This window comes from Micromys minutus, assembly GCF_963924665.1.
Source record: "Micromys minutus genome assembly, chromosome: 12".
Taxonomy (NCBI): domain Eukaryota; kingdom Metazoa; phylum Chordata; class Mammalia; order Rodentia; family Muridae; genus Micromys; species Micromys minutus.
In genome coordinates this window covers 56,034,694-56,061,657 of record NC_137981.1, presented here as the reverse complement: position 1 = coordinate 56,061,657, position 26,964 = coordinate 56,034,694, and the positions used below count along the sequence as shown (strand labels likewise).

Genomic DNA, 26,964 nt, shown 5'->3' with positions numbered 1-26,964 from the left:
ATTCCAAGTTCCAGATGGCCTCAAAGTCCTGCTGACCTCCTGAGATGCCTGAGCTTTCATTAGCAGCTTGGCACTCTCCAAGTTCTGGTGTACCCGATACCCAGTTTGTTTGTTCGTATTTCGGTACTGCCGTTACCCTTCTAGAAAGAAGCCAAGCGAAGAGAGTCACATTTGGACTAGGTGTGGTGAAGACTGCCTCTAGTTACAGAATTCAAGGAACTGAAGAAAGAGGATCACCACAAGTTTGAGACCAGCCTAGTCTTCATTGGAAGTCCCGGGACAGCTAAGGCAACATAGAGTTTCAGACTCAAAACCAATCACATTTTACCAGGCAGGTTCTTCCATCAAATCTCTTGCTCCCAAAGGCTCTTCTGAAAAGTCAAGCAGTGAGGTAAGTGGATGGCTGTGGGTTTATCATGCCACCCTCACCCTGGTCCAGGGCCAAGCCCTTCTTTCCACGTCTGCACCTTCCACACAAGCACCTGGCTCATCTCTCCGCCCTTCCCACAGGCTCTGGAGACTGCTGGCTGGTGGCTTCCCACACCTACAGTGCTCAGTGGCTTGGGGACTAAACAGCTGGCAGGAGGAAGGCCCCTGAGCCTTCTCTAGGCTCCACCCCAAGGGGGAAGAGCTTGGTTATCTCTGGTTGCTTGTGTTGGCCTGCTCTTGATAGGACTTGGTGGGGGGGGGGGCTCCTGTTCTACTATCTGTGGGATGTTTCACTGAGTTACCGAAGGCTTGGAAGGAGAGGCCCGTCATTTCTGTGTCTTCTCGTGTAGACTGAGACCAGGTGAGAGTTCACACACTGCGCGCCATGAGTGCTCTCACATCTGCCTGTTTCTTCTGCACAGCAGTGACCAGATGTTCCTGCAAGACAACTTTAGGGTTGAAAGGGTTATTAAGTATGTGGGTTCCCTCACAGCAGGGAAAACATTGGCTGAGTAACATAGGTCATGGCAACAACAGCGTGCTGACAGACAGATCAGGAACAGGGACTAAATATCAGGTTTAAAAGCCTATCTCTAGGGACATATATAGTCTGTCACCTAGGCCCTGCTACCCAAAGGTTTCACAGTCCCTCCAAATAGTGCCACTTCCTGGGCATCAAGGGTTTATAACAGAAGCTGGGAAGGGGCATGTTAGATTCAGATCATAACAATGTCCTCACCAAGGATATGGTGGCTGAATCTGGGACAAGATTATTCCCAAGCTAGCCTGTCATCTTTTAAAGCAAATCTCCTGGCTTCCATTATACTGAGAACAGTAAAGAGGGCCCAGCAGGTGTCACTCAGGACTGTCCCCAACAAAGCAGAATCTTTAACCACTCCATCCTCAGACCCCAACAACAGGTTCATACTGGATCATATTGGTATGGGGCAGTTCTTTACTCGGGCTCTCACAGCTTGGCATGTGTGTGTGGCTCAGGGAAGAAGGCCTCAGTCGGCTAAGTGTCCATCCACCATGCTGGAAAATCCTACTTGGAAATGCTTCCCAGGAAGCTCAGGGTCCAGAGCTAGAATCTAACACCCAAGCCTTCTGTTTGCTCTGATCATAAGTCCAGAATGAACCTGAGAGGAGGTGGAGTCTCTCCTTCCCTAATACCTGCTTCACAGATGCCAACCCTGGTGCCTACTTCACCCGTGGAAGCCAGCCAGGGGTGGGCATGCCTGTTTGCCTTATATGAGACAAGCTTCGAGTGCAAAGCAATGCAGCTTTCTCTGATGTGATGAAGGTGTTGGCTGACCATAGGCCACAGTGAAGAGCACTTGCCCTCTAGATGGTTCATGTCCTTCTCAATCTCTAGGGACAGAGGAAGGAGTTATCTTATTCCTTCTTTCTTCCATTCATCCTTTTTTGGGGGAGGGGGGAACAGGATTTCATGTATCCAAGGCTGACCTCAAACTTTTTTTTTGTTTTAAAGATTTATTTACTTTATGTATATAAGTCTACTGTAGCTGTCTTCAGACACACCAGAAGAGGGCATCAGATCCCATTACAGATGGTTGTGAGCCACCATGTGGTTACTGGGGATTGAACTCAGGACCTCTGGAAGAGCAGCCAGTGCTCTGAACCGCTGAGCCACCTCTCCAGCCCGACCTCAAACTTTCTAGGTGGCTAAGGATGACCTTGATCTTCTGATCCTCCTGCCTGTACCTCTCAAATGCCAGGATTGCAGGTGTCAACTACCATACCCAGTTTACACAGTGCTGGGACTCAAACCCAGGGCCACGTGCATGCTAGGCAAGCATTCTACCAATGGGTAGATAGCCATATCGCTGCACACCATTCTTTAACATCCCACCTACTGTGGCTGAGACTCTAATGGAACTCCACTCTTTTTGGGTGAGGGAAGAGAGCCCTAGAGAGATAAAGAATTTTGTCACTGCTTTCTCAACTTGGGGCCACAAGAGCTACTTTCTCCTGCCCAGCTGTGCAGAATCGGCACCAGTTTGACTGGTGCTGAGTTGGATGAACCTGGCTGGGCTGGAGGTCTATTCAAGTAAGTCAGTAACTGAGCCATTGTCCCCTGTCACACCAATAGCTGCAAGCTTGTGTCTGTCTGCATTAAGGCACAGTGCTGCAGGGAAAGAGTCCAGACAGAGCCCTGAGCACCGGCTTCAGGCCCCCTCTTTAACTCTGTCTCTGGTTGGCTCTGAGGAGGTCCCTGACCTTCCCTACACCCTCTCCTAGCATCCTCTGTAAGACTTTCACCACATCCAGGGAAGGAGAACCTCAGAGTGTGTTTTGGTCAGGAGACCTCTTAGGTTCCACTGAAAGAAAGGTTGGGCCTAGCTAATCAGTACTCTCTTCAATCACACACTGGTTTCCAAGACAGAGACAGCAAGGGGATTGCTTTGTTTCTTTTAATCACTAGGAGCCTCTGGTCTATGTTGAGCATGCTCCATGTTGCTTTTCTCATATGTCCTTGAGTGGTAGTCACCAGCCTCCTACTTCTTAGCTTTGGCTTTCTTTCCTTTATTGGCTTTAATAGCCTTAGGAGAGTCTTCTAAGGCCACCGGGCCAGTGGTGATACAGGGAAGCGGGGGTGGAGGAGCGCTGAGACTGAGTGTTTTCTTCTGCAGCCTCAGGTCCAGGATGTCAAAGGCTGCCTGGATCTCGTACTGTAGAAGCTCCTGCAGGCATGCAATCTGGATGTGGATGGCCTCGCTCACCAGACGCTCCAAAGCCTGCAAGATATATACCAGTGAGCACGCTTGGAGGACAGTCAAGGCCCATCCTCCTCCCGTCAGCTGTGGCTCTTCATGGTGGTGGCCATCTTCTGAGGACACACCTCCTGTCCACCAGCTCTCCCTCACTACCGCTCATTGCTTCGTCCCTTCCCACTGTCAAGTTCAGGGTGACAATCTCCTCGTGTGTCACTCATTCCTCACATGCTTCTGGAACCACAAGACAGTGACAACTCATAATTCATGTGGCTGTAGTCAGCTCCTCCCATCTCCTGATTGTTCTCATATCTCATAGTCCTAAGTCACGTCATTGGAGGGGACAGACAGAGCTTCAGAGGGTGGACTTTCCTTCTGACCAGCTGGTTACAAGAATGTGAGCTCGGTCCCCATTTACCATCCTAACAGGACACGCTGTCAGGGATCCCAGGCTCTGCCAGAGAGCCCTAAGGATCAAAGGGATCTGAAAGGCATGGTGGAGCAGTGGAGGGCGTGTGGGGAGCAGGAGTTGTTGTCAGGCAGCCTTCCCCTGGCCTAGCCTACAGACTCTAAGGTATCATAGAGTAAGGTCCCATAAGGACCTGGAGACAGGTTGTCCTGAGCTTCCTGGACTCCCACTGGATTCTGTTGTTGTTTTGTGACTGAGTCAAGGTTGGCCTTGAACTCCTGATTCCTCAGTGCTAGGATCGGAGATGTGTGCCTCCATGCCAGTCTGCCTGCTTCACATGTCTTCATGAACTTAGATCACATGCTCTTGTCCTGTTACCATGTATCAGGAGCCTTGGCCCTGGATAAGTACCATCCAACCTGCTGAGTTATTATTATTTTAGCAATTTCCCATACATAGTTTTGAACTTTAAAGAAATACTAATTTCTTTCGCTGACAAATCAGAAGCCCAAACTAATCAAAAAACAAAACAAAAAAAAAATTAAACCCTTCAAAACAAACTTGCAATCACTTGTCCTGCTGTGCCTGTGTATACTCTATTTCTCTCTCTCTGCCTCTCTGTCTCTGCCTCACTCTGTCTCTCTCTGTCTCTCTGGGCCATCTGCTCACACATCTTTCCTGAGCTGTTTAAACCTGGGGTCTCCGTGATGATATTTCTGACTCCAGACAAAGGGCACTTAGCTATCCCTCATCAGCTCAGAGAGCCATGTTACTTTGATGACGCATTCAATGGTATCTATCGCCAGTCAACAACAAATGGGAAATACTCAAGACTTCAGGGTCCGCAGGCCTCAACCAACTGTGAACCCTACTCCCCAGAAGCTTGGTAGCATTGGGCAAACGATGTTCTCTAACCCTATTACGTCACCACAAAAATGGGAACAAGAGTTTCTACTCCACAACAATGATGTGGATGTAAAGTCTGTGGGAAATGCTAGATGCCTATGTGGTCCCTCTGTCTTCACTACCAATGCAGACTGTGAGTGGGTCCAGCCTGCTGTGTCTCAGAGATCCTGGGGCAGAGCCTCACCTCCCTCCTCAGGGTCGGACGGGGCTGCAGCTGCGTTGTATCTTCCTCAACCCCAAAGGCCTTCTGCAGCATCTGTGCCTGCCCCATGAGCAGCGTCTCCTTTAGCACCAGCATGTTCATGCGCTTCTCCACCTCAGCCATGCTCAGCTCAGCCATCTGTTGCTCATGCCTCCACACATCCCTGTCTGTGCCATCCGTCAGCGGAAGGGGCTGGGGTGGTGCGCACATTTGCACGTGAGCAACTGTCAGGTTGACCTCCTGATCCTGGCTCAGGACATACTGGTAGAGTCTGTAGTGTCGGATGAAAGTGTTGTGGAAATAGTCACAGAGGGCCAGCAGGTGGGTGACGTTAAACTGCTTCTGGTAATCTCGGAGCTTCTTCCCCAGTGTTGTCACAGCTTCTGTGATGGAGCAACCTGAGGAGACAGAGCAGTAGAGTGCAGGGTGTAAACTGGGCTGTGAACCCAGGCTCAGCCTCAAAGCCTGCATCCTGACTGATCCTCCAGCACTACTTACCAGCCCCCAAGAGCTCCGGAGTGAGCATCATTTCCCATTTATGTCTTCTGTGGTAACTTGTGTCTATTGCACTTTCTCTACAGAACTATTCTACCCTTTTGTCTTTAGGCCCCTGCTCTGATGCACTTCATCTGTGCCTTGCACTGTTTCAACGTCCAGTCCCTCAGAAAGGAAAAGGTGGAGTAACAGGGGGCTCTGCTGTTTGTGCAGAGAAGGTGCTGACTGGAGATGTGTTCAGGTAACCTGGATAGTGGGGACTTGGGGATATATCTGGACAAATAGGGTTCACTTCGCCCAGAATCAGCTCTGAGAACAGCACCAGTGGTGAACGGGGAACAGTGAAGTTCCTCAGGGAGGGAACGGTTCTCTCCCATCCCTCCCCATGCCCAAGCCCTCTAGATGCCTCAGTGCGATGCTTGGAGGCAGATATGCATCCGGGCTGCCAGGACCTGACACAGAAATTGGTTCCTGAAGGAGTACTGTGCATGTCTCGGGCCGAGCAAGCAAGAGACGGCTTAAGAACACGACCTTCATCCAACCAGGAGAGCCAAGTTTTCACAGACACCATGGCTAAACACGGTGAGCTTGCTCATGTGTCCCCTTGCCCTCCTCTGTATGAGGCCACTGCAGGACCACACATGCTTAGAACGAGGGTCCCCTTCATGGCTGTGGAAATCAAGGGCTGGATGCAGGATCCTGGCTTTTTCCTGAAGTTGGGGTGACTTAGCATATCTCTTCCTCATCTCTTTCCCTCACCGCTGATTCCCCTGGCTTTAGAGGAGTCTTCACTCTGCCTTTTCCCATCTCTTATAGAGGGGTGACTTGGCTCTGCCCATAAGGTGGTGCTGAAAGTTCGCCATCTTAAGTCTCCATCCACTCTGGGCTCTTTGAAAGGCTGTGTTGTTCTGTGTGGGAATAGAGACCATCACGCTGAGAACCTGGGGAGGAGGTGGCGTTACCTTAAAGGCATGAGGTAGGCAGGGACCTGTTTTACTGAGAGCTTGGTGTACTTTTACATCTATGTGGCTGTAACCAAACCTCACAGATTCAACTTAAGGGAAGGTCTTCGTATATTTTGACTCATTTCACTAATGCTCTATCTGTGACAGTGCTAAGTGAAGGCTAGTCATGTGAAAGTAGACCAGAAAGCAGACAGGACAGCTCTGGCACAGGCATTGGATGTCATCTTCAAAGGCCCATGTTCAGAACTGCAGCCAGTTAGACCTCGCTCCTAAAGGGTCCACTGGGAAATGGCCATTCCAAACATGACTCTTTAGGGGACATTTCAGATTTACACTGTTCACACCCGGTCTCCACAGGTGAGTGGGAAAGGGAGGTGGCTACAGTTTGGAATTTGGTATAGGCAAACCCCCTTCATTCAGAGCAGAGCAAGCTCATTGTCAAGAGCTGTGCTTCTGTCTCAGGGGAAGGTCCTGGCTTGGAGGCCTGACACTCACTCTGACCCTTCCTAGCTGGAGTACCAGCATCTTTCACTTGAATGTAAAGCTGTGGATTGTGTATATGTATGTATGTATGTATCTATATATATGTATATGTGTGTGTGTGTGTGTGTGTGTGTGTGTGTGTGTGTTTGTGTAGCTAGTCATTGAGAAAACTTTGCTTCCATCTTTGCTTCCCTCCATGGCTCCCTCCTCCCTCCTCCCTCTTCCTTCGTAGCTTCCAATATCCCTCCTTTCCCCCACCCCTAGCTCCTGCTCTCTCTCCTGTTTTCCTCCTTCCCTTGCTGTCTTCAGCTTCCTTCTGAGTTCCCCCTACCCTTATTCCAAGTCCAGTCTGCCAACTGTTGCCAAGTCTATGAACAGCCACTGCCCATCCCTTAAGGAGGTACGGTGTTGGGTGCTGGTAGTGCTGTGATAAAAAGTCACACCTCTACCCATGAAGAGTGGTGGTGGAGGCATAGCCACAGTGTCCCAGGAGGAAAGGATTGGGTTGGAGAGCACTCAGATGACTGTAATTTGAGAAGGGGCTGGTCAGTGGCTCTGCTCTGGCTAAAAGGGGCAGAGCTAGGAAGGGAGGTTAGTCTAGTGTGGAGAGAGCTGAGCAAACAACTGGCTCAGGCTGGGGGTAAGATGGGCCCAGAACAGTAGAGTCAGATAGATGACAGCAAGGGCTGATGGCAAAGTAGACAGAAAGCAAATGCGAGGGACCCGTGGGCCATGCTCAGTAGCCATGCTTAGATGTCAGGAGCAGACACTTGGGGACATCTGATCAGCAGGTTGGAGGTGAGCAGAAATGAGTTCTCAGAAGTGGGACATCTGTGCATCTGTGAGCAGGAGCAGCAGGCCATGACAGGGAGAGGGACGGAAGCATGTGCACTGAGTGACAGAGCAGGCACTGGTCTGGTTCACTAACCAGAGGCTCTTGGCAGTTGCCACCTGGTGAGCAGTGACTGTCCCAATGCTCAGTGTCCCTTGTTACTCTATTCTTGTCAGGGCTGGGGATCTGAATATGGAAGATTCCCTTACTGCAAAGACAGCCAGTGGACAACAAGTGCATCTCCTGGGGATACAGGGAGGAAAGTTCCCGTGATCCGAGGAGCAGCTGGCCCCTCACCTGGGTACCAGCCGGACTCCCTCTTTCCCTGCTTTCTTTTGCTGCTACTTGCCCGAGCAACTCTGATGTGTCACTCTGATGTATCCACTGCATTTCTTGCGGTTGTGACCTAATCCCAGACTGGGTCAACTGAAGGGTTTATTTGGGCTCACAGTTTTAGCTACTAACAGTAGGGAAAGCATGGTGAACCACGACAGTCCGTGATGTGGGAAAATATAGCAGAGGCTATCCCATTTGGTGGCACTCAGAAAGCAAGGTGAGGGTGGAGCCAGAGGCAGGCATCTTCTTCCGACAGCCCTCTTCCACACAATCTACTCCTCCCAAAGGCTCCACAGTCTACAAAATAGGGCCAGAGCTGGGGACTGAGTGCTCAAAACTTAAGCCTGTGCATATTCAAACCCAAACATCATCAAAGTTCCCTGTCCTCTTTCCATCTTGTTATTCTCTTGTTTCTCTCTCTCCCTCTCCCCACCTCTCTCTCTTTCTCTCATGTGCACGCATACACATACACTTTTCTCACCTCTTTATTTTTTAAAACTCTTATATACAGGGCTACATAAAGCTGTTTTCATGCAAGTGCGTTACCTTTCCCCCTCCTGCCCCTCCTCCTCCATCAGTCCCCGTCCCCGTACGTTAGTGCCACCCACGCATATATGATGGTGACCCCATAACAAATATGTGGCGCAGTGAGGCAGGAAAGACAAAGGACCCAGATAGAAACCCATGCAGCTACAACAAGAGAGTCTAAAAGAATACCCTGGCGAGCAAACTGCTCTTCAGCAAACGGTGCTAACAAAACTAGATCTCCTCCTGCAGAACAAAACTAGATTCCTGTCTCTTGCATATTCGTTTATTAAAAATCCAAAATGAGTCAAGGGGACACACCTTCAATGGGACAAAAAAAAAAATCTGAGTTGTATGTTCTGATGCTCAGTTCTGCCAACAACCCTGATCCTTAGCATTGATTTTTTTTTTTCTGGGTTTCTTGGGCATCACAGACATCCTAGCTAGTGGAAAGGAAGGGCAAGGCCCAGTGGGAGCCCCTGACTGTGCCTCTCAGCTCTGCACTTCAGAACCCCTGGGACCTGTAGAACGCAGATAGTTCCCTCCACACAGCCCTCCCTCATCCCTGTCAGAAAGTGAGGACTGGTTCCCAAGGCAGGGCTGCTTTTAGAATTTCTTTCTTGCATCTGGGATCAAAGTCAGGAGATCTCAGCCACTGGATAAAAGGTGTGACCAGCAGGAAAACAGAGCCTCTCCCCTCTGTGATCCCTTCCACCCTCCTGCTGCCTCCCCTTACATGGGCGTGAGTCTGGGGCTGCTCAGATTTGTAGACATATTGACAAATTCATCTCTTCTTTTGGAGGGGGTGGTCATGGTTGAAAAAAATGACAAAAAATAGGCATTCTTGGCTTTTTGGGGGGCACATGCACTGTTCCAAATTGCCAAGAACTGAGGATGCAAGTCTAAACACCTGCAAAGCACTTGAGGCCCAGGATGAGAAAGGCAAGGGATGGCCAGAGGATGTGTGGGTGTTGAACAGGAGGTGGGGGGGTGTTCTTCAAGCTAAAGAAACATATAGCATCCTTAAATTCTGGTCAGTAAGGCACTATAGTGCAGCCCCAGGGCCCTCGGGGTTGTGAAGCAAAAAGAGGCTGAATGGGCTTCAGACTGAAAATGACAGCCAAGTAGAGGGACCACCAGGCAAAAGATCCTCAGTGAGTGCCCGGAAGTCATTAGAACTGGTCTGCAGGCTTGGGTAAAGCACTGTACATGAACCTTCTTGCTGTGAGCCATCAGGATACTCACGATAAGCTTGCCAGAAGGTGCTCTGTTCTGCCTGCAGCCTGGCCTGGCCCAGACAGTGCATGGTATGAGGGCCCTGCCCCTCTATGTGGGTGGCCATGTCTATAACTTTCCCCAAGGCCATCCTGTCTTCTGCAGCCCCAGCAGCCACACACAGAATTCAGGGTTGCATCATGACAAGTTCGGCCCAGCCATGTCTGAATCTTCCCAAGATTGTCATACAGCTTTCTTGAAATGTAAGGAAACAGCAATGCAGCCTTTGCCTAGGTCAACTCTGGAGCTCAGAGTCACTGTCTGGGCTCAGTAGACCTTGTCCCTCGCTGATGTGAGGTTCACAGTCGGCTCCTTGTGTCCCAGTGACTCAGCGTGGAGGGATTAAGTCTCAGAAGTCTCTGGTAGAGGCAGGCAGAGCCGGGCCTGCACACTGCTCTTCAATAACAGGGAGTGGCCTTCATTTGCATTGGCCACTGGGAACTTCCTGAAGTCTGTCCCCAAACCCCTGGAGGCCCACACCTGTGAGGAGGAGCAGAGTGGAGGAGGAGAGGAATGACGGAAGAGGGGTGTGGGGGAGGATCTGCCGATGGCAACACAAGGCGCTTGCTCCAGCAGAAGGGGAGCACGGACGGTTTCCATAGCAGCACAGGAGAGGAGCCAGGCCTGAGGGTGGGGAGGACATAGGAATGGTGAAGGGGGGCTGATCCTCCTGGATGGATACTGGATGACTTGGGTGTCTCAGACAAGATAGTCTGGTTGCCTTGTTTTGGATGCAAGGCAGGAGAGTCAAGCCAGGACAGCCTGATAACTTGACTTTTCCTGTACCTGAGCAACAGAGGCTGGCCTACAAGAGGAAGGTAGAGGGAAGCTTCTATCCAGCTCCATACTGTGTTCTGCAGCATCCAGAAACCCATGCGGTGACTACCAAGGCAGCATTATCCTCAGGGTTGGAGAATACCACAGCATCATACCTCACATACCTGTGTCACTTGGGCTCCCAAGCCCCTTTCAGCTCGGGGAGGCTCATACTGACCCACAGGCCACATTTGAGGCTCAGAGAAGAACTGAGAGATTCACTCAAGGACACACAGTTGAGGGTTGGCAGAATCAGAATTCAACCCAAGCCACTTGTCTGTAAGTGGCTTCAAGTTCTCTTTGTAGACGTTTAGAGGTGGATGCAAGAAAGAAGGTTGTTCTGCAGTGAGTACTACCTCAGAGATGCATGGTCTGAGCCAAAGACCTCGAAAACAAAGTGACCTAAGGAAACTGAGCAGTTTCAATATTCAATGAGCGCAGTCTAGTCATCAACAAGGTGGAGTGAACGCAATGGTTTTCCAATCTCCTTGGGGTAGATTATCTCTCTGGACCAAAGGATCTTGTTCTATGGATGGATAAACTAAGGTCCAGAAAAAGGATGGGATACTTCCCAGCCAAGGGATCAGGGCCCAGCTACAAAGTCTGTTTTAACTCCTAATCTACGAAAGGGACAAGTTTTTTCTACTTCTTTCCCCTGAACCCTAGGACTTCTTGTGGTTAAAAGTGTCTTTGAATGTAGCTGGCAACAGTTCCCAAGGAAAGAAAGGAATAGTTCAGAACAGGAGACGACCTTCTGCTGTTGTCCTGGGATTGTGCTCTGTGCCTGCTTTCTGACACATGGCTGAGGACACATGGTAGTTTTAGATGACACTTGTGAGATTTCTTCATCTTTGTCTGGCCCTATTTCCATGTTGCTTGTCTATCCCTGGTTCTCTGAGATGCTGGCTTTCTTTCTCTTTGGGGTAAGTAGTCCCCAGAGGGGTGCCCCCTTTCTGTAGAGGCCAGTGGTACTACAGGGGCAGGAGACTAGGTGTCTGGTTCCATAACCCTGAGGAACATGGTCCCTCTCAGGCTGAACTTCTCTGCCCTGGCCTTCAGATTGAGGACCAAGAGCCTTTCCCTCATTTCCACCTCCCCCAACCTCATGGTTGACAGTCTTAATGACTCCCCTACACTGAGCTCAGGATGGCTTTGACACTGGGAGCTGAACTCAGAGTCTGGCTTCTCCACAGAGCAGCTTAGTGAAGCCATGAGAGCCCAGGTTGAAGACTCAGAAAGATGCAGCTCACACCTGGTCGCAGCATGTCCTCACCTGCACAGGTAATTTCTCTTTAGAAATCAGTGCTTTTATCTGGAAAATGGAGCCAATAAAAATCGTGCCTTGTCAGGTCCAAAGAGAGTGACTGTCTCGAGCTTCCCATAGTAATAAATAATGTGCTTGTGTGTGTTCTTCCTCTTCTCCCTCCTTAGGCCTCTACCAGTACCTCCCTGGGAATAATCTTGAATGAGTCTCTCTAGAGGTGCGGTGCCAAATTAGACCCTGAGTCCTGGATACAAAGTGACCTTCATCTGGTGCCTCAGTGGTCACCTAGTGGCAGGTGTGGGAGACGGGACATGGTATTCTAAAGTGTTCTGTTGAATGAGTTGAGAATAGATCAGGTGACCTCCTGGTTCCCTTTCCACTCTAAGATGTCATGGGGGTTTCCATGGAACTGACAGTCCTCTGAACCATAATGGGCTGTTGGTGGCTGCTGGAAGCCATGCTCCACAGTGTACCACAGCTTCAGAAGGGAGCCCCAGCTCTGCTGTCCACTCATCTTAACTGTCAACCCTGTCTGAGATGGAAACAACAAAATCATCCTCCTGTGTCAAGGACATGACTGTACCCAGCCTGCCAACCAGCTACTTTATATGCCCGCTCTCCCATGGATGCTGAGGGTTCAGCTGCCTGAGGAAGGACAGGAATAAATCAGAGAGTATCATAGTCAACAGCCAGAGGACCCACCTTCAGGAGACCTGCACACCGATCTGTAGGTGGCATGCATAGCTTGCAAGCACAGCTTACCCTTTCAGTGAGGCCCGAGACATGGACCCCACTGAACCCATCCTGCTGATGGCTGGTTATCAGCCCGAGGCTCACGCAGGTGACCCAGTTAGGAGTACACCCCCAGGCATCTCACCTGGCCCTCATGACAGCTTCCCATCCCACTTGAGGAAGGGGTCTTTCTTGGGCTACCTGTCTCTCAGGCCTGCAATCCAGCCCAAGTGCTCCAAGTCCTAGACCCAAATGCAAAGTCAACAGGTAGGGTGTGGATTGGCTCTGAGTCAGACACAGACCTAGATTCAAATCTTGAACCCATTTACCCCAGGTGCACTCTTAGGAAAGTTATTAATCTCCCTGGGCTTCAGCATTTCACCTCTAAAATACTGCTTCTCATACCAGACTGTAGGGAAGAGGGTTGTGACTTTTCCTAGCTGCCCTTGTCAGGACAGAGGGTCCGGCATGGAAGAAGAATGTTTGGGTGGAAATCCTGTTAACTTAGCAGTGACCACTTTGCATGATGGTTGAGTATCTCGCCCTCACCTACCCTAGACTGTTCCTTTTTTTTCTTTTAATATGAACTCTTGTGGTATAGTCAAGATGGCTTCCAACTCAAAACCTCCTGTCTCAACCTCCCAAATTCTAGGATTATAGACACATGTCACCTCACCTGGATTCCTTCTTTAAATTTGTACATTGGACACCTAACTTCCACCCCAAAGAGCTCATACTGTTTTATTTTATTTTATTTTATTTTATGGTACAAGGCTTTGAAGTAGTTGGTGTTAAATGATGCCATTGAGTCTGAAGGAGTAACATGTATGGAAGGGGATCATGGGAGGACATGGGAGGTGACAGAGCTAGAGGCCAACAAGAATAGTTTTAGGAACAGGAGGATTACCAGTACCTCCTCCCAGCCTTGAAGCCTCCAGAACAGTAAGGACACAAAAGATGTACGTTGCTGACTCTTATGGTCTATGACAATGACAATGGTGGCCTGAGCATCCCATTCACCCAGGGAAATGTCTGAAGTGAGGAGTTGCCAGTTTGTCCCAAGACATATTTTACACCTCCAACAAAGACCTCGGTGGAAACCTTGGCAAAGAAACTCTGTCTAATGTCTCTATCCTGGCCCGGTCTGTCCCAGGCAGCAGGAAATGACATGTTCTCTGCTTTGCTGGCCTTGGGCTGCTGCAGGCTGAGGGTACAGAACTTGTGTGTGGCCATCAGGGGTCTGGGTGGAAGAGCCATGCTGGGTAACCTGATGAGTCATTGCTTACTCCAGGTCTGCGTTGCTGGGGACAGGCAGGTGGCTACCTTCCCACCCTCTGGTGGCCTGGTGACATTTCCTGGAGAATCGGGAGTGGCGTGGGTGGAACTAAAGATGCCAGGACCATGACACACACCGCTCTGCCTCTATCAACTGGTTCTCCAGTCTGCCTTCCTCCTAGCCCCAGGATTCTGTGGCTGGGCAATAGGACAGAGGTGTCTTCCTACTTCGTGTGTCCACGTTGTCATGGTGACAAAATGTGGAAGCAGGCAGTTGTCTGGGGAGAGTCCTCCAGGCAAGCAGAGGGCAGGGGGCTTGCAGAGTGAAACTAGGTAGCCCAGGCTACCCCAGCCCCCTTCATCTCTCCTTCCTGCCCATGGCTTTCTGAGCAGCTTTATATCCATAGATCTCTCCTTTCTCCTGAGCCTCCTGCACCCTTTCCTGCCATTCTCCCTCCACCAGGATGTGCCCGACTGGAAGAACTCTGCCACTTGACCCTCATGGTTGATGATCTCACCCTAGGTCTAGGAGGCAGCTGGATGTGAGTTGTCCGGCCTTCCCGGAGGCTGGCCCAAGAAGGTGCCAAGTACCCTCTTTCTTCTGGCCTGGAATTGAGGCCAGAAGCTCCTGGGAGAACCTTTGCCAAGATGGAATCAGCTTATGCTTTTGAATAAAGGGCCGCCCTTTCCCTCCCAGTGCTGGGCTCGATTGGGCAAGGAGATAAGCTGAGTTGGCAGCCATCCTGGCAGGGCTCTGAATCACAGTTGTGCAAACACGGCCCCTCCTTACATGCTGCCTGCCAATGCCCTCATCTGCCGTGCAACCATCCTTAGCCTAGGCTACCCACAACAAAGCACCCCAGGGAAGCCACCTGCCAAGAAGAGAGGCAGCCAGCATAGATGTCAGCCGGAACAGAAACTCTGATGGTGCCGGCCTGTGGCCCCCACTGCCTGCACCCTATGCCAACACCTGTCAGAGATGTGATATACTCAGGAGGGGCTGGGGTGGGGTGCAGGGGAGAGACGCTGGTGCCCTCACTAGGACAGTTCACACTTTCCTCACTCATGCAGGTAGGAGGTGGCGCTTGTGTGCATGTTTGCCAAAGCAGGTCATGGCCCATGGCAGCTGGATTAGAAGGCACTTGGATTTCTTGGGCTTCCTTTGTGCTGACCCATAACCTGAACCCATCTGCGGATAAAGGAAAGATAAGCAACACCTTGTCTGGCTCCTTATCCTGAACCATTAGCTTCTCACTTAGTCCAGTGCATTTGACAGAGCATCCAGCGGAGTGACTGACCAGGGGTGTGCAGAGACAAAGCTGGGGTTTACAAACACACCCTCTATCTACACTGGTGTTTTCTCTGCTGTCGAGACTCCAGGTGCTCCTAGCAAACGAAGGCCAGGTTGGCTTGAAGAAACCAGTGTAATAATAACTGGCTGCTTCAAAAATAATTATGAGGGACAGGAAAAAAGAAGACATTGATGCAAGGGCACTGCTGATTACTGGTTCCATCTGACCCAAGCTTGGTGGCAGGGGGCTGGGAGGGTAGGAAAGATTTCTATGCCTAGGAAATAATACCAGGCCATGATACTGGAGGGAGATAATAGAACGGACCATGTTTGTCTGGTTTAACCTCAAAGCATAGAAAAAATGTAAAAGGTTAGCATCTGTAGATGTATATTTCAAAGTATGGTCAGTGACTGTCCAAGTCAGCAAGCTTCAAGACGTTTGGTATAGCAAATGCTGCTTCTGGATTGCATTTTTTTTCCTGTTCATTCTTTTAAACTTTCTCCCACTACTTTAAGTTGTTGACGTGGTTATTTTTCTGTTATTCATGCTATCTACCTCAGCCTTGCTTCATTTCCAATAAGGGGTGAGTGTCGTAGAGACTTCTGATCAGCAATCTGCATCTCATGGATGTGATCATCACAAGAGACACTGCACAGCACAGAAATGCAGTCACCTCCTTACTACAGAGAGAGATGTCTTTATTGCAATCTGCATTTGTGAAAAAGAAAGTGTCTCGGGGTTTAAGCTCTTTTAAAAGCCAAGTGGACAGTAGAGAGCTGATGTGTGTGTGTGTGTGTGTGTGTGTGTGTGTGTGTGTGTGTGTGTGTGTGTTAGTGTGCATGTACATGGGCATATATTCGTGGTGTGCATGTATGGAGGGCAGAGATTGATGCTGGATGTCTTTCTTAGTTGTTTATTTTTTGAGACAAGGTCTCTTATTGAACTGTATCTCCTTTTGCTAGCAACTCTCTGGGATCTATTTGACTGCAAACTTCTACTCCCTAACCCCCACTGTTGGAGTTGTAGACAGACACCACAATGCCCTGCCCTATGTCGTTGCTGAGGACCCCAGCTCAGCTCTTCACACTGGGGCAGCAAGCAATCTAGCAATTGAACCATTTCCCCAGCCCAACTTATAAGGATTTTTATATTTGGAGTTTCACCATTCGGGAGAAGGGCTCAACAGTGAACCTGGGTGTCTACCACCAAGCAGTGGGGGTGATGATGACACTCGGCTTTCATGCTTCTAAGAGTCTTCGGCTAACAGCCAAGCTGTAAGCACAGCTTCCAGAATTCTCTCCACTTGTGACCCTTCTGTCTCCTCACCAAACTTATTTTGAGACTGTCTCACCTCGTAGCCCTGGCTGGTCTGGGACTCACTATATACACTGTGTAGACCATGCTGGCCACATGCTCACGGAGACCACGCCCACCTCTGTCTCCCAAGTGCTGAGATTAAGGGGTTTGCCACCATCCCCAGCTTCATGCCCTCCAAACTTAACACAACTCCAGCTATCTAGCTGAAGAAAATACGTATGCAAATCAAACATTTATCCATTATTAGCATTATAATTTTAGACATTGTTCAGTAGATGTAATTTTACAATTGATTAAATATCACATTGAATGTTCACATTAATGAGATGATCTACTTGCTTATTTAAATATAAAGATGAAATTTTAGATGAATATTTGATACTGTGGAATATAGAAGATTTTCAACATTTTTCAAATTCAATCAATATTCTGATCTTACAGTGCTATGAATACTTGTTTCGAATAAACGCATAGTACAAAAAAATAGAAGTGTATCTAGGGACCTTTTAGAAATTGGTAAAAAAAATTGTCCTAGTCCTCAAGCCAAAATAACTGAATGATATTCCTTTGAAATTCAAGTCAGCAACTCAAATAGCGATCTTAAAAATCAAACCTCCTGATACAATAGACTCCAAAGATGCCTTGGTGTGACACACGCTGAGGAGTGTGGTGGGAAATATGCTCTTTGCTTCTAATAATTAAGACATTATATTTCCTTAATAGTCCTGCAGTGACCAGCTCACTAGAGGAACACCACTGTAGGGACAACCTGCTGTCCCAGGACACAAGGGAGAAGCCCATGAAAGGCTCCAGGGCTGATACACTCAGCAAAGAAAAGCTAGCATGCTCCGAGCATCGCGGGGCAGCAGGCAGTGCTACAGAACAAGTACAGCGTGGAGATCAGGGATGAGGAGCAGAGCCCAGGGCTGTGCTGTTTCTGAGCGCAGCGCCTCTGAAGGTCTCTGGCTCCCGAGAGCTCCCATGAGCCTTCAGTGCCACTCTGTACCTTTGGTTTCCCTGAGCAGCTCTTCTGTGAACTTGACCACCTGGACCACCTCGACCCACGGGAAGCCTTTGCCCACAGCAAAGATGACGCTGTCATAGAGGGTGTCCAGCAGTATGCTCCGGCGAGCATCCCTCAGCTCATCAAACTCCTCCCAGTTTAGGAGCCTCCTCAGGTGCTGTCGCCCCTGGGGTTTCTGTGGGGTAAAGGAGACAATGTCATCACTGGGCAGGACACAGACACAGGGTCATGCGTACATCCTGAGAATAGACAGGCGTGTGAGGAAAGAGTCAGGTTCTGGTTTCCAGATGGCTGTACCTCTCCTTTTCTGGGGGCTTGTTCTTTTGGGTGTGCTCCTGTGTGGGGTGGGGTCATCAATCATGATCCTCTTTGGGTTTGGGATGGGTCTCTCACTGGCATGGACCTTACCATGCTTGCTGCCTCTAACCTCCCTAGCTTTGGGATTAGAAAGCCCTGGCACCACCCATAGCTGCCCATGAGATATACTCTGGGGATCATACTCAGTCAGGTCCTTGTGCTTGTGTGGCAAGCACTTGGCCAATTCAGGTCTCTCCCCAACACCATTTATTCTTTTAAACTAGCATTCCTTTCTTTGAAAAATGAATGCTGTCCAGTGCAGCTTCAGGCTTGTATACCTCCAGTAAACCTCAGGTTTTCAGTCGTGATCCCTCCTTTTTTTCCTTAAAAGAAGTTAACTTCCCTTGGAGACCACTGTCAACTGGCTAACTTGGTGCATTCAGCCAGTGTAAGTGGCTGAAGAAGAAGGGGGTTAATAAGGTGATGCATAAGTCAATGGAAGCTCAAGCGCTTATGTGGGCTGAGGGACAACGTTCCCCTTAGTGTCCTGCAGCCTTTCCAGAAGGATGGAATAGAAGGAGAAGCAAGAGCCAAGTCAATGATAAGAAACGGGGAGCGGTAGAGACCTGCCATGCACAGGAGTCCCGCTCCCCAGGGTAGGAGGGCTCTAAGTGGAGGGACCAAGAAGAGCAATGGCAGACCCCATGACGGAACCTAGTGCCTGTTCTTGGCTCCCAGCAGTTTCTGTTTCCCACATCCCTCTGAACCATGCAGCCCCTCCCTGCAGCTCCCCTCAGCAAGAGTCCTTTTGCCCCTCCTCATGTGTGAAACACAGATCCAAAGGGCTGTTGAGGTCCAAGACAGCAGATGGCAGGCATTGTCTCCTCCTCCCTCTCCTATTCCAGGTGGGCTACTCCACAGCCTACATTTTTCCTGTGGTTCCCAAATAGCCTATGACTCTAGAATTCCAGCCTCAAGCATCCATTGTGCCCTCAGGGATGTGCAGAGATGTTAGAGGTGCCCCTCAAGGAGACAGCATCCACAAGCCTCACTGGTACACCTCCCCCTCCCCACCATATCCAGGTCTCTAAGAACCCAGATCTTCACCTGAAACTGGAAGACTTCCTTCACTCCCTGGGGTGTTAGGAGTGCCATGGCCCTGACTCCTCCCAGTTGCTAGGAGACCTCACTGGGACTTACTCAGTTCTCAGAACTCTGGCAAAGAAGGCTGGCTTTGTTATGTCATGGCGACCCTGGGCTCCTTCTAGTCTCTTTCATCCTGGTTCTTCAGAGGTACCTAGTTATAGGTTGTCCTTGTGCATCTGTTCAGGAATGCCCCCCTTTCCTCTTACTGTCAGCCTCAGCTGACAACCTACTATTCTCCATCATGTGCACGAACAAGCATGTGCACGTGCATGCATGCAAACACACACACAGAGACACACACACACATGCACTCAATCCTTCATTCTATACATCCTGTTGATTGCAGCTTAGGTCTTTCTGTCCTTGTCAAGGTCAGACTTGATCTTCATACCAACCTTCACATACTTACCTCATCCCTTCAGGATCTAACCCAATCTGCCCCCCACCCCCTCCCAGTGGCTTCTATAATTTTGTGCTTTCAATATCATGACTTTGCTTTGAGGGCCCAGAGAGCAGTTAGGTAGAGGTGCCCAACTGGCATGCCCAAGCACTAAAGGCTAGAAGTGAGGAGTCAGGCTTCCTCCTGGCCCCGCCCTGTCTTGGCAGCACCTGGGAACCTAAGGACCAACTATGGCTCTCCACTCTCTCAAGGACCAGGTCCAGAGCCCCAGTAGGAGGGCCTGAAAACAGTGCCTGGGATGATGTTATTTCATGTGCTGGTTGGTTCTCTGTCAACTTGACACAAGCTAAGTGTCACCTGGGACCCTTAATTGTGGGGAAAAAAAACTTCTTCTATCAGATTGGCCAATAGGCAATCTGTGGGGCATTTTCTTAATTAATGCTTGCTGCGGTCGGGCCCAGCTCACTATGGTGCTATCCCTGAGCAGATGGTTCTGAAATGTGTATATATATATATATATATATATATATAGATAGATAGATAGATAGATAGATAGATATAGATATAGATATAGATATAGATATAGATAGATAGATATAGATAGATAGATAGATAGATATATCTATATATAGATATATAGATATAGATATAGATGATATATAGATATATAGATGATATATAGATAGATAGATAGATGATATATAGATATATAGATAGATGATAGATATATAGATATATAGATTATATAGATAGATATATAGATATATAGATTATATAGATAGATATATAGATATATAGATAGATAGATAGATAGATTATATAGATAGATATATAGATAGATAGATAGATAGATAGATAGATATATAGATATATAGATATAAGGAAAGCTGAGAAAGCCATAAGAAGCAGGGCAGAGCATAGTTTCTCCATTGTCTCTGCTTTAGTTGCTGCCTCCAGGTTCCTGCTTTGGCTTCCTGCCTTGGCGTCTCTCAAGGGCGGACTGTGATCTATAATCAAATACACCCGTTCTTCAATAAGTTGGTTTGTCAGTGTTTTATCATAGCAGTAGAAGGCTACCTAAGATTCTTGGTGATGGAGGGTCGGGGAAGGGATCTTTATCTTTTCCCACTGCCTCTAAAATGCACCCTAACTCTTGTCCCTGCTGACTACTAGCCAGGGGAATTTAAAAATGGCCATGTTGTGCATCTTGCTGTGCTGGGGGCTGAGCTTCTCACTGGAGAGCTCTAAACATTCTTTCATGTTGACCATGCCCCCTGGGACCCTGCAAAAATGTATGCATGTTATGTAGGCATTTAATCAAACTCTAAGCAAGGTGCTGCTAAGTGGCACTTAGTAGGTCTTTGACATCTGCAGCCAGCTCACTGTGAACAGGGGAAGGTCGGGAAAGAGTTTTAGGAACAAGACATAAAGCAAGTGCATACTCTTGGCCTTTTCTTTCTCCTTCCTCCTAATCGGAACACAGATACACAGTGAGGCTTCAGCCAGGCTGTAGACGATCGGAACAGCAGTTGCTTAGAAAGAGAGGCTTGCTTGAGTTTGCCAAAACCATTTTGCTTCCTTCCTCTGCTCTCTTCCCATCAGGAGTGAAGAGATGACTATCTAGCACCAGGAATCATGCCGAAAGTACAAGATTGAGGATCCCACCCTGGGTTCCCTAAGGACATCAAGGCTTCTGCATCTCCATTGGCTGCCTGACAAGATTGTTGTAGATGACAGACGAGGAGGGAATACCCTGTATGTCTGGTTTCAGGTGTTGGTGTTTGGGTTTAGAGTTCCCAGCAGCTGCAGTCAACCCTCAGTGCTGCAGGCTTGCTTTTCTGAGGCTTCGGGTGGGTCAAAAGAAGTCATCTGGTGGTGGGCCAAACAAAGAGGAGGGGTTCTTGTTCACAGAAAGCAACGTGATTTGCCAGAACCAAGAAGTAGAGGCATGGAAACTTCCTGTCACCCATGTGAGCTGCATGGCCCACTTCCTGTAAGGACCCTAAGAAAGTGAAAGTCTGCCAGACATCTGGGGAGAACTTTTTAGGACTAGAGGAGGCTGAAAAATCTGCTTCTTGACACAAAAGAAGTGGCACCAAGGGCAGAAGGTGGTGTTGATGTGGGACTACCCCACCTGCACACATCTTCTCGACATCAACTCAACCTGCCAGAGCCTGAAGCTTATGGAGTTGGTGGGAGCCTAACCGGTTCCAGGGAAGGACAAGGAGCATTATCCAAGGTGACTGTGTCGATCTGGTCTTGCAGCTAGGAGGGGAGACAAGCAGCCCAGAGAGACATCTCTGGAATAGTCACCCTCGGTACTCCCTTTCTTCATCCACCTGCTCACTCAAAAATGGCCACTGAGCATGTAAGACATGTTTGGCCACATTAGAAATGAGTAGTGATTTCTGCAGTGTAGCCACATTCATTTGGGGAAGTAGAACTTCTGGCAAGTGCTGGGAGAGAAGATGCAGGCGCTGGACAGCATAGTCTGCATGCATCTACTCACGTATGCTGTGCCCTAAACTGTGTCCCTTGCCCCCTCCTTCCTGTGTTGAACTCCTTAGTACTTCAGAATGCAAGTATGCTTGCACACTGAGTCTTTAAAGATACAGTGAAGGTAAACGAGAGCTTTAGGACGGACCCTCATCCAATGTAGACACCTTGATCTTGAACTCCCAATCTCAGGAAATGGAAGTTTATGTCCCTATTGGAAGAGGGCAACAGGCATAGAAAGACCACGTGAGGCCATAGATATCTGAAAGCCAACAAACGATGCATGCCTTAGAAAGAACTAGCTGTGTGGACACTTGACTTTGGGCACACATCCTCCAGAATTGAGCACATGTCTGCTCTTTGGGTCCTTTGGCGTATAACGTGCGGTTATAGCAACCTGAACAGACATATGGTGTATGGTAGTAGGCTCTTTGTGGGATGATTGGGATGAGGTATGTGTGAATCAAGGGGTTGGAACCAGGGTTTGGAACCAAGCAGTTGCTGTGCCTCCTGTAGAGAAGACATCATTCACCCACATCTTGAAAAGAAGAGAGTGAAAAGGGAACTAGAAGGAAGATTCAAGAATGGGAGGGTCCACCATTGCAAAAACCAAGTATTATAAAGGTTTCTGCTGAGTCTTCATTGTTGAGTGCTCATTGAATCTTATGGAACTATCAGAGAAGACTGATTTAATTTAGGGTGAATTTGGATTTCCTGATTATGTGTCCTCTTCTTATCCCTCATGTCTGATTTTGTTAGGCTCATGGTTACACAGGTGTTAGCCAATGGCCACTCAGCTCTGTAGATTCTGGACCAGTACTGAAACAGGGCACCATGATGGTAAACACAGGGTTTAGCAACAATGCTCACCTTACAGGAGCCAGAGAAGGGCAGTGGGGCGAGGGGATGCTAGGACAGAATATTATGGGCATGCTCCCTGTTGCCCTACTTCCTCCTGTTGGCCCTACCTCCTAAGCTGTCAGTTCTCTATATTTGTATCCACTATGATTCACATGTTTCAGAGCCTCTGTTTGCAGGCTTACTTGGGTCTTAGTTTGGTTTTCATTTCTATGAAGAGACACCATGACCACAGCAACTCTTATAAAGGCAAACATTGACACTTGAAGCTGGCTTACAGTTCCAGTGACTCAGTTGATTCATTATCATGGTGGGAAGCGTGGCGGGGTGCACCCAGACTTGGTACTGGGGGAGCCAAGAGTCTACATCTTGATCTGAAGGCAGCCAGGAGAAGGGTCTCTTCCAAACTGGGCGGAGTTTAAGAAAAGGACCTCCAAACCCACACCCACAGTGACTCACTTTCTCCAAGATCACACCTATTCCAACAAGACTACACTTCCTAATGGTGTCACTTCCATATTCAAACAAACACACTTGGTTGGCTTCGGTGGCTTTGTTTTTCCTCTGTGTACAGTGGCTTTGTGACTGTCCCTGTGACTCTCTAGATTCTGGACAGAACCAAGTCTTACAACCAGGACTCATAATTGTGCTCTGCTCAGTGGAGATGTTGGGGTTATCTCTGGCTTTATCACCAACCATGCAACTGGTCCCTCCTGGCTCTACTTATGAGGCCAATATTGTCACATACACCAAATCCCCAGCTAGCACTCCTCTGTCTGCCCTTTGTGTGCTTATGAAGATCTATAGTGGAGTAGCATTTCTTAGATACCTGTGACCCTGAATACTTTGCAGAAGTTCAGTAGATAGACATGAAGCAAGCAGATGCAGACTGAGTGTCCTTCCTGTTGCCCATGTTCTGGAAGAGTCAGGGCTAAAGTCTATGAGATCTGACAGCTTTTGTTGTAACTTAGCAAAATGCCTCAGGTAACCCACCTGGCACATTATGAGTGATCCCCCCCACCATGGCCCACATCCATGTCCATTTGATCACAGAGATGACATGATATGCCTGTCACCCTGAAGGAAAGCCCTCCTTGATTTCATTGTCGAAATGGCCTGGCTGGAGTGAATGCAGTCTAGCTTCTGTCTCTTGAAGGCAACATCACCAGAAATTTCCACTGGTGGCTCTTTCTCTCCACTAAGCAGAGTGATGAGGTGTGCAGGTCATAGTTCACTCCCTTCCTCCTGGGAACCCAGCACCTAAACTGGGACATTTTTTTTTTTTCAAAACAGGGGTTGTTTAGTCTTCAGAGAGAGTGGATTTGATTATTCCAGGGCTCTATCATTCCCCATGGGTGTGGTCAATAGGCGACCAATATGGCTTACTCAGTCTGAAGTGAGTAATGGGAGCCCTGAGTGGAGAAGCCAGATGCCAGCTGGTGGAGGGAGGAGCAGGTTGAGAAATCCCCCAGTACCCGAGCAAAGCAATGGAGGAAGGAAGGGTTGATTTGGGCTCATAGTTTGAATATACTGTCTGCCATAGTAGGGAAGACTGAGGGAAGGAGCTTGAAGCAGCTCAGAGTCCCAACCGGTGGAATAGTACCACCCACATTTAGAGTGGGATTTCCCATCTTAATAAACTACCTAGAGACTCTCTCACGAACATGCCCAGAGGTTGTTTCCATGATGATGCTGCACTCCATTAAGTCAACAATCAAGATCTCCCATCACACCGTCCCATATCCTGCCTTCTGTATCTCTGCCAGCTCGCCTTGGGCCGATGGCCCACAACCTCCCTTTCTCTTTCCATGTAGTGCTCCAGTTTGTGCATCACCAGGGCTGTGGCCACTGCAAGGGCTGAAATCACATGGGGACCCCTGGGGCTTGAAGGCTCCCTGTGAACACACAGCAGTACTCTTCAGTCCTCACAAACATCCTCTCGGCTGAGGGCCAGAAGCCATTTGTGTAACTGCACAAAGCTAATTATTCTCTCTGCAGATGGTGATCCCCTCTAATCCTTTTGGGCTCCTCATAATCCAGCTCTCCTGGAAGCTGCTGAGTCTCCAAGTGAGAGGGCCAGTGGCTGGGCAAAGACTTCTGGAAGCCACAGGAGACCATCCAGAGACATGTCTAGAGGGTCCATCCAACGGCCAGTGGGAGAAGGTCAGATTCCTCCTCAGCCTGACCTTGATTAGCTGTTCCCTGGGCTCAGAGAGCTGAGCCATGCCCAAGTGCTCCCGGGAAGACGGTGAGTGGGTGGCTGCCAGTGAGGTGAGCCACGGAGGGCATGGTGGGTAGGAAGACTGACATCTGGGAAGTCCTAGGAAATGGGAAGGCTTTTCTGCTGCAGATGCTGATCGTGGTACAAGGCTCCACTGCCTCCTTGCTGCCTGCTGAGCTGGGAGCAGATCATGTTGAAACAAGGCCCTGTTGCAGCAGCTGAGTTTCAGGTTTCTGCCCATTGATTTATGGGTGTCAGCGCTGCAGCCTGTCCGGTCCTCCCACCTGGACCTGCAGGGGGAATGATGCAGTGGCTGGAACCAGCAAGAGGAAAATTCCTTCCCAGGACACTGGGGTCCCACAGTGGAAGAAGGAGGGGTGTCAGCGGTCCCTGCGGAAGTGAGGATGTCCAGGTGGGGCTGGTACCCAGAAATAGGTCCAGTTTGTTTCTCAGAAGATCTAGACCTCAAGCAGAACCTGGGTAAATAGAGAGTGTTGAAATAGGGCCTGGGGGAGCTGGAGCTGGGGCTCAGTAGTAGAGGGCTTGCCTAGCATACACAATGCCCTAGGCTGACAGAAAAAGAAAAAGGGAAAAAGAACTTAGAAGACTCTGGGTGTAACTTTATGGAATCTTTTATACTAGTCTCGGGGTTTGAGTCTTTTGTTCATTCGTACAAGAAGTAACTGAGACGCAGCGAGATCGGGCGCTTAGAAGGACCCCATAGTCCAACCGAGGATTCTTCACAACCAAGGACTTCTTGAGAGGCTGGGGATAGTGCCACTCTTCTGGGCTTGGGTCAATGATGGGGAAGCCAAGGGTGAGGTAACAGGCGCTGTAAAGGTCACAAGGCCAGCGAGTGAGGGTTCACGCTGAGTCTAGGTTCCTCAGACCGGCTCCAGCATGGTCATCACTGTTCCTGAACCTGAGCTTCGACTTTCTCACGGAGGGCCACACCCCGAATCCCTCTGGCTGAGCACTAAAAGCTCCCCAGGAGAAGGGGAAGTCCCCACCCTCCACAGCTGCTACCTAGTGATGAGGGAAAGGTGAGAGGCATAAGCCACTGCCTCGTCATGACAAAACTATGGCCGAACCCCTGAAGAGGACGACAGCTAACTCTCAGGAAGGTGTATGCTCAGAAATACAAGCAGACAGAAAGTGCGGGCTCCACCCCCCACACTCCCTGAAGAAGTGTGATTGGATCCTTATTTACCCTCTTAGTGATAGAGACTTGTAAAAATCCTCTTAGGAATCAGAATGACCTCAGACAGACCTGCTAGCTTTCTTAACCCAGGAGACAGAGCTATCTGTCATTCTCAGCACCTCGCCATTGTTCTCTCTCTCTGTGTGTGTGTGTGTGTTTGTGTGTGTGTGTGTGAGAGAGAGAGAGAGACAGAGAGACAGAGAGACAGGCAGAGACAGAAAGACTGAAGAAGGGAGGGAGGAAGGGAAGGAGGGAGAGAGAGAGTTATATGTGGGTATGTATCCAGACAATCATGTAGGCACAGGTATGACATGTTAATGCCTGTGTTGGTGTGCTCATGTGTGTATATGTTTAAGAGGAAAAGCTGATATGACAGGGAAACCTGTGACTTATCAGTCACACGTGGGGAGTGCTCTGTTCTCTGGGCTTTGTTCTACAAGGTAGCAAATGAGAGATGGAAGGAGGCTCCCATGGCTTCCATCCCCAGTGCCCAGTCCTTAGAACTTTTCCCTGAAAAACCCACTTTCCAATCCTTTAATCATCATGGCTGTTTTCCTCTGAACGCCTTCCAGGAGACCTGTGTCACTCCATAAGTATGTCACATAAATTAGTCAGTAAATCAGTCTGTCAGCGGGAGTTCTTGAGCAAGCACCCTGCGGCCTGCAGGAGATTCTGAGCTGATACAGCTCAACCAAAAGGGCTTTCACCTGCCTCAGTCCCGGGTTTACTTGGTCAGCCGTGGCCTGGGGCCTTGGAGATACATGGGAGGATCCTTTGTATGTCGCCATTCCCAAAAGATAAGAGCCTTCACCCAACGTCTCTGAAAACACCCCATGTAGACATTAGGTAGGCACCAGCTGCACTCAGAGCTTGGCTAGGCTGTGAGGCAGGGACAATGAGTGGGAAGTCCCTGGCCACCAAAGCAAGAGACAGGTGAGTCAAGAGGTAAGTAGAAGGCTCTAGAAGCAATAAGGGCAAAGAGCCCTGGTCAGGGGCCAGCCATGTCCGAGACTGCAGACCAGACATCGGTGTT

The 26,964-nt window shown here is 49.2% G+C and overlaps 1 protein-coding gene across 1 annotated transcript; it reads right to left on the bottom strand.

Moving 5' to 3' along the window:
• Window positions 1-2,948: 2,948 nt before the first annotated feature.
• On the bottom strand, window positions 2,949-18,764 carry LOC308427700 (uncharacterized protein C8orf74 homolog; the record flags this gene model as incomplete). The annotated part of the gene is made up of 4 exons (XM_080925880.1): window positions 2,949-3,188; window positions 4,664-5,079; window positions 17,295-17,487; window positions 18,717-18,764. The coding sequence occupies 4 exons, from the start codon at window positions 18,762-18,764 to the stop codon at window positions 2,949-2,951; spliced, it is 897 nt and encodes a 298-aa protein (XP_080782006.1).
• Window positions 18,765-26,964: the final 8,200 nt, after the last annotated feature.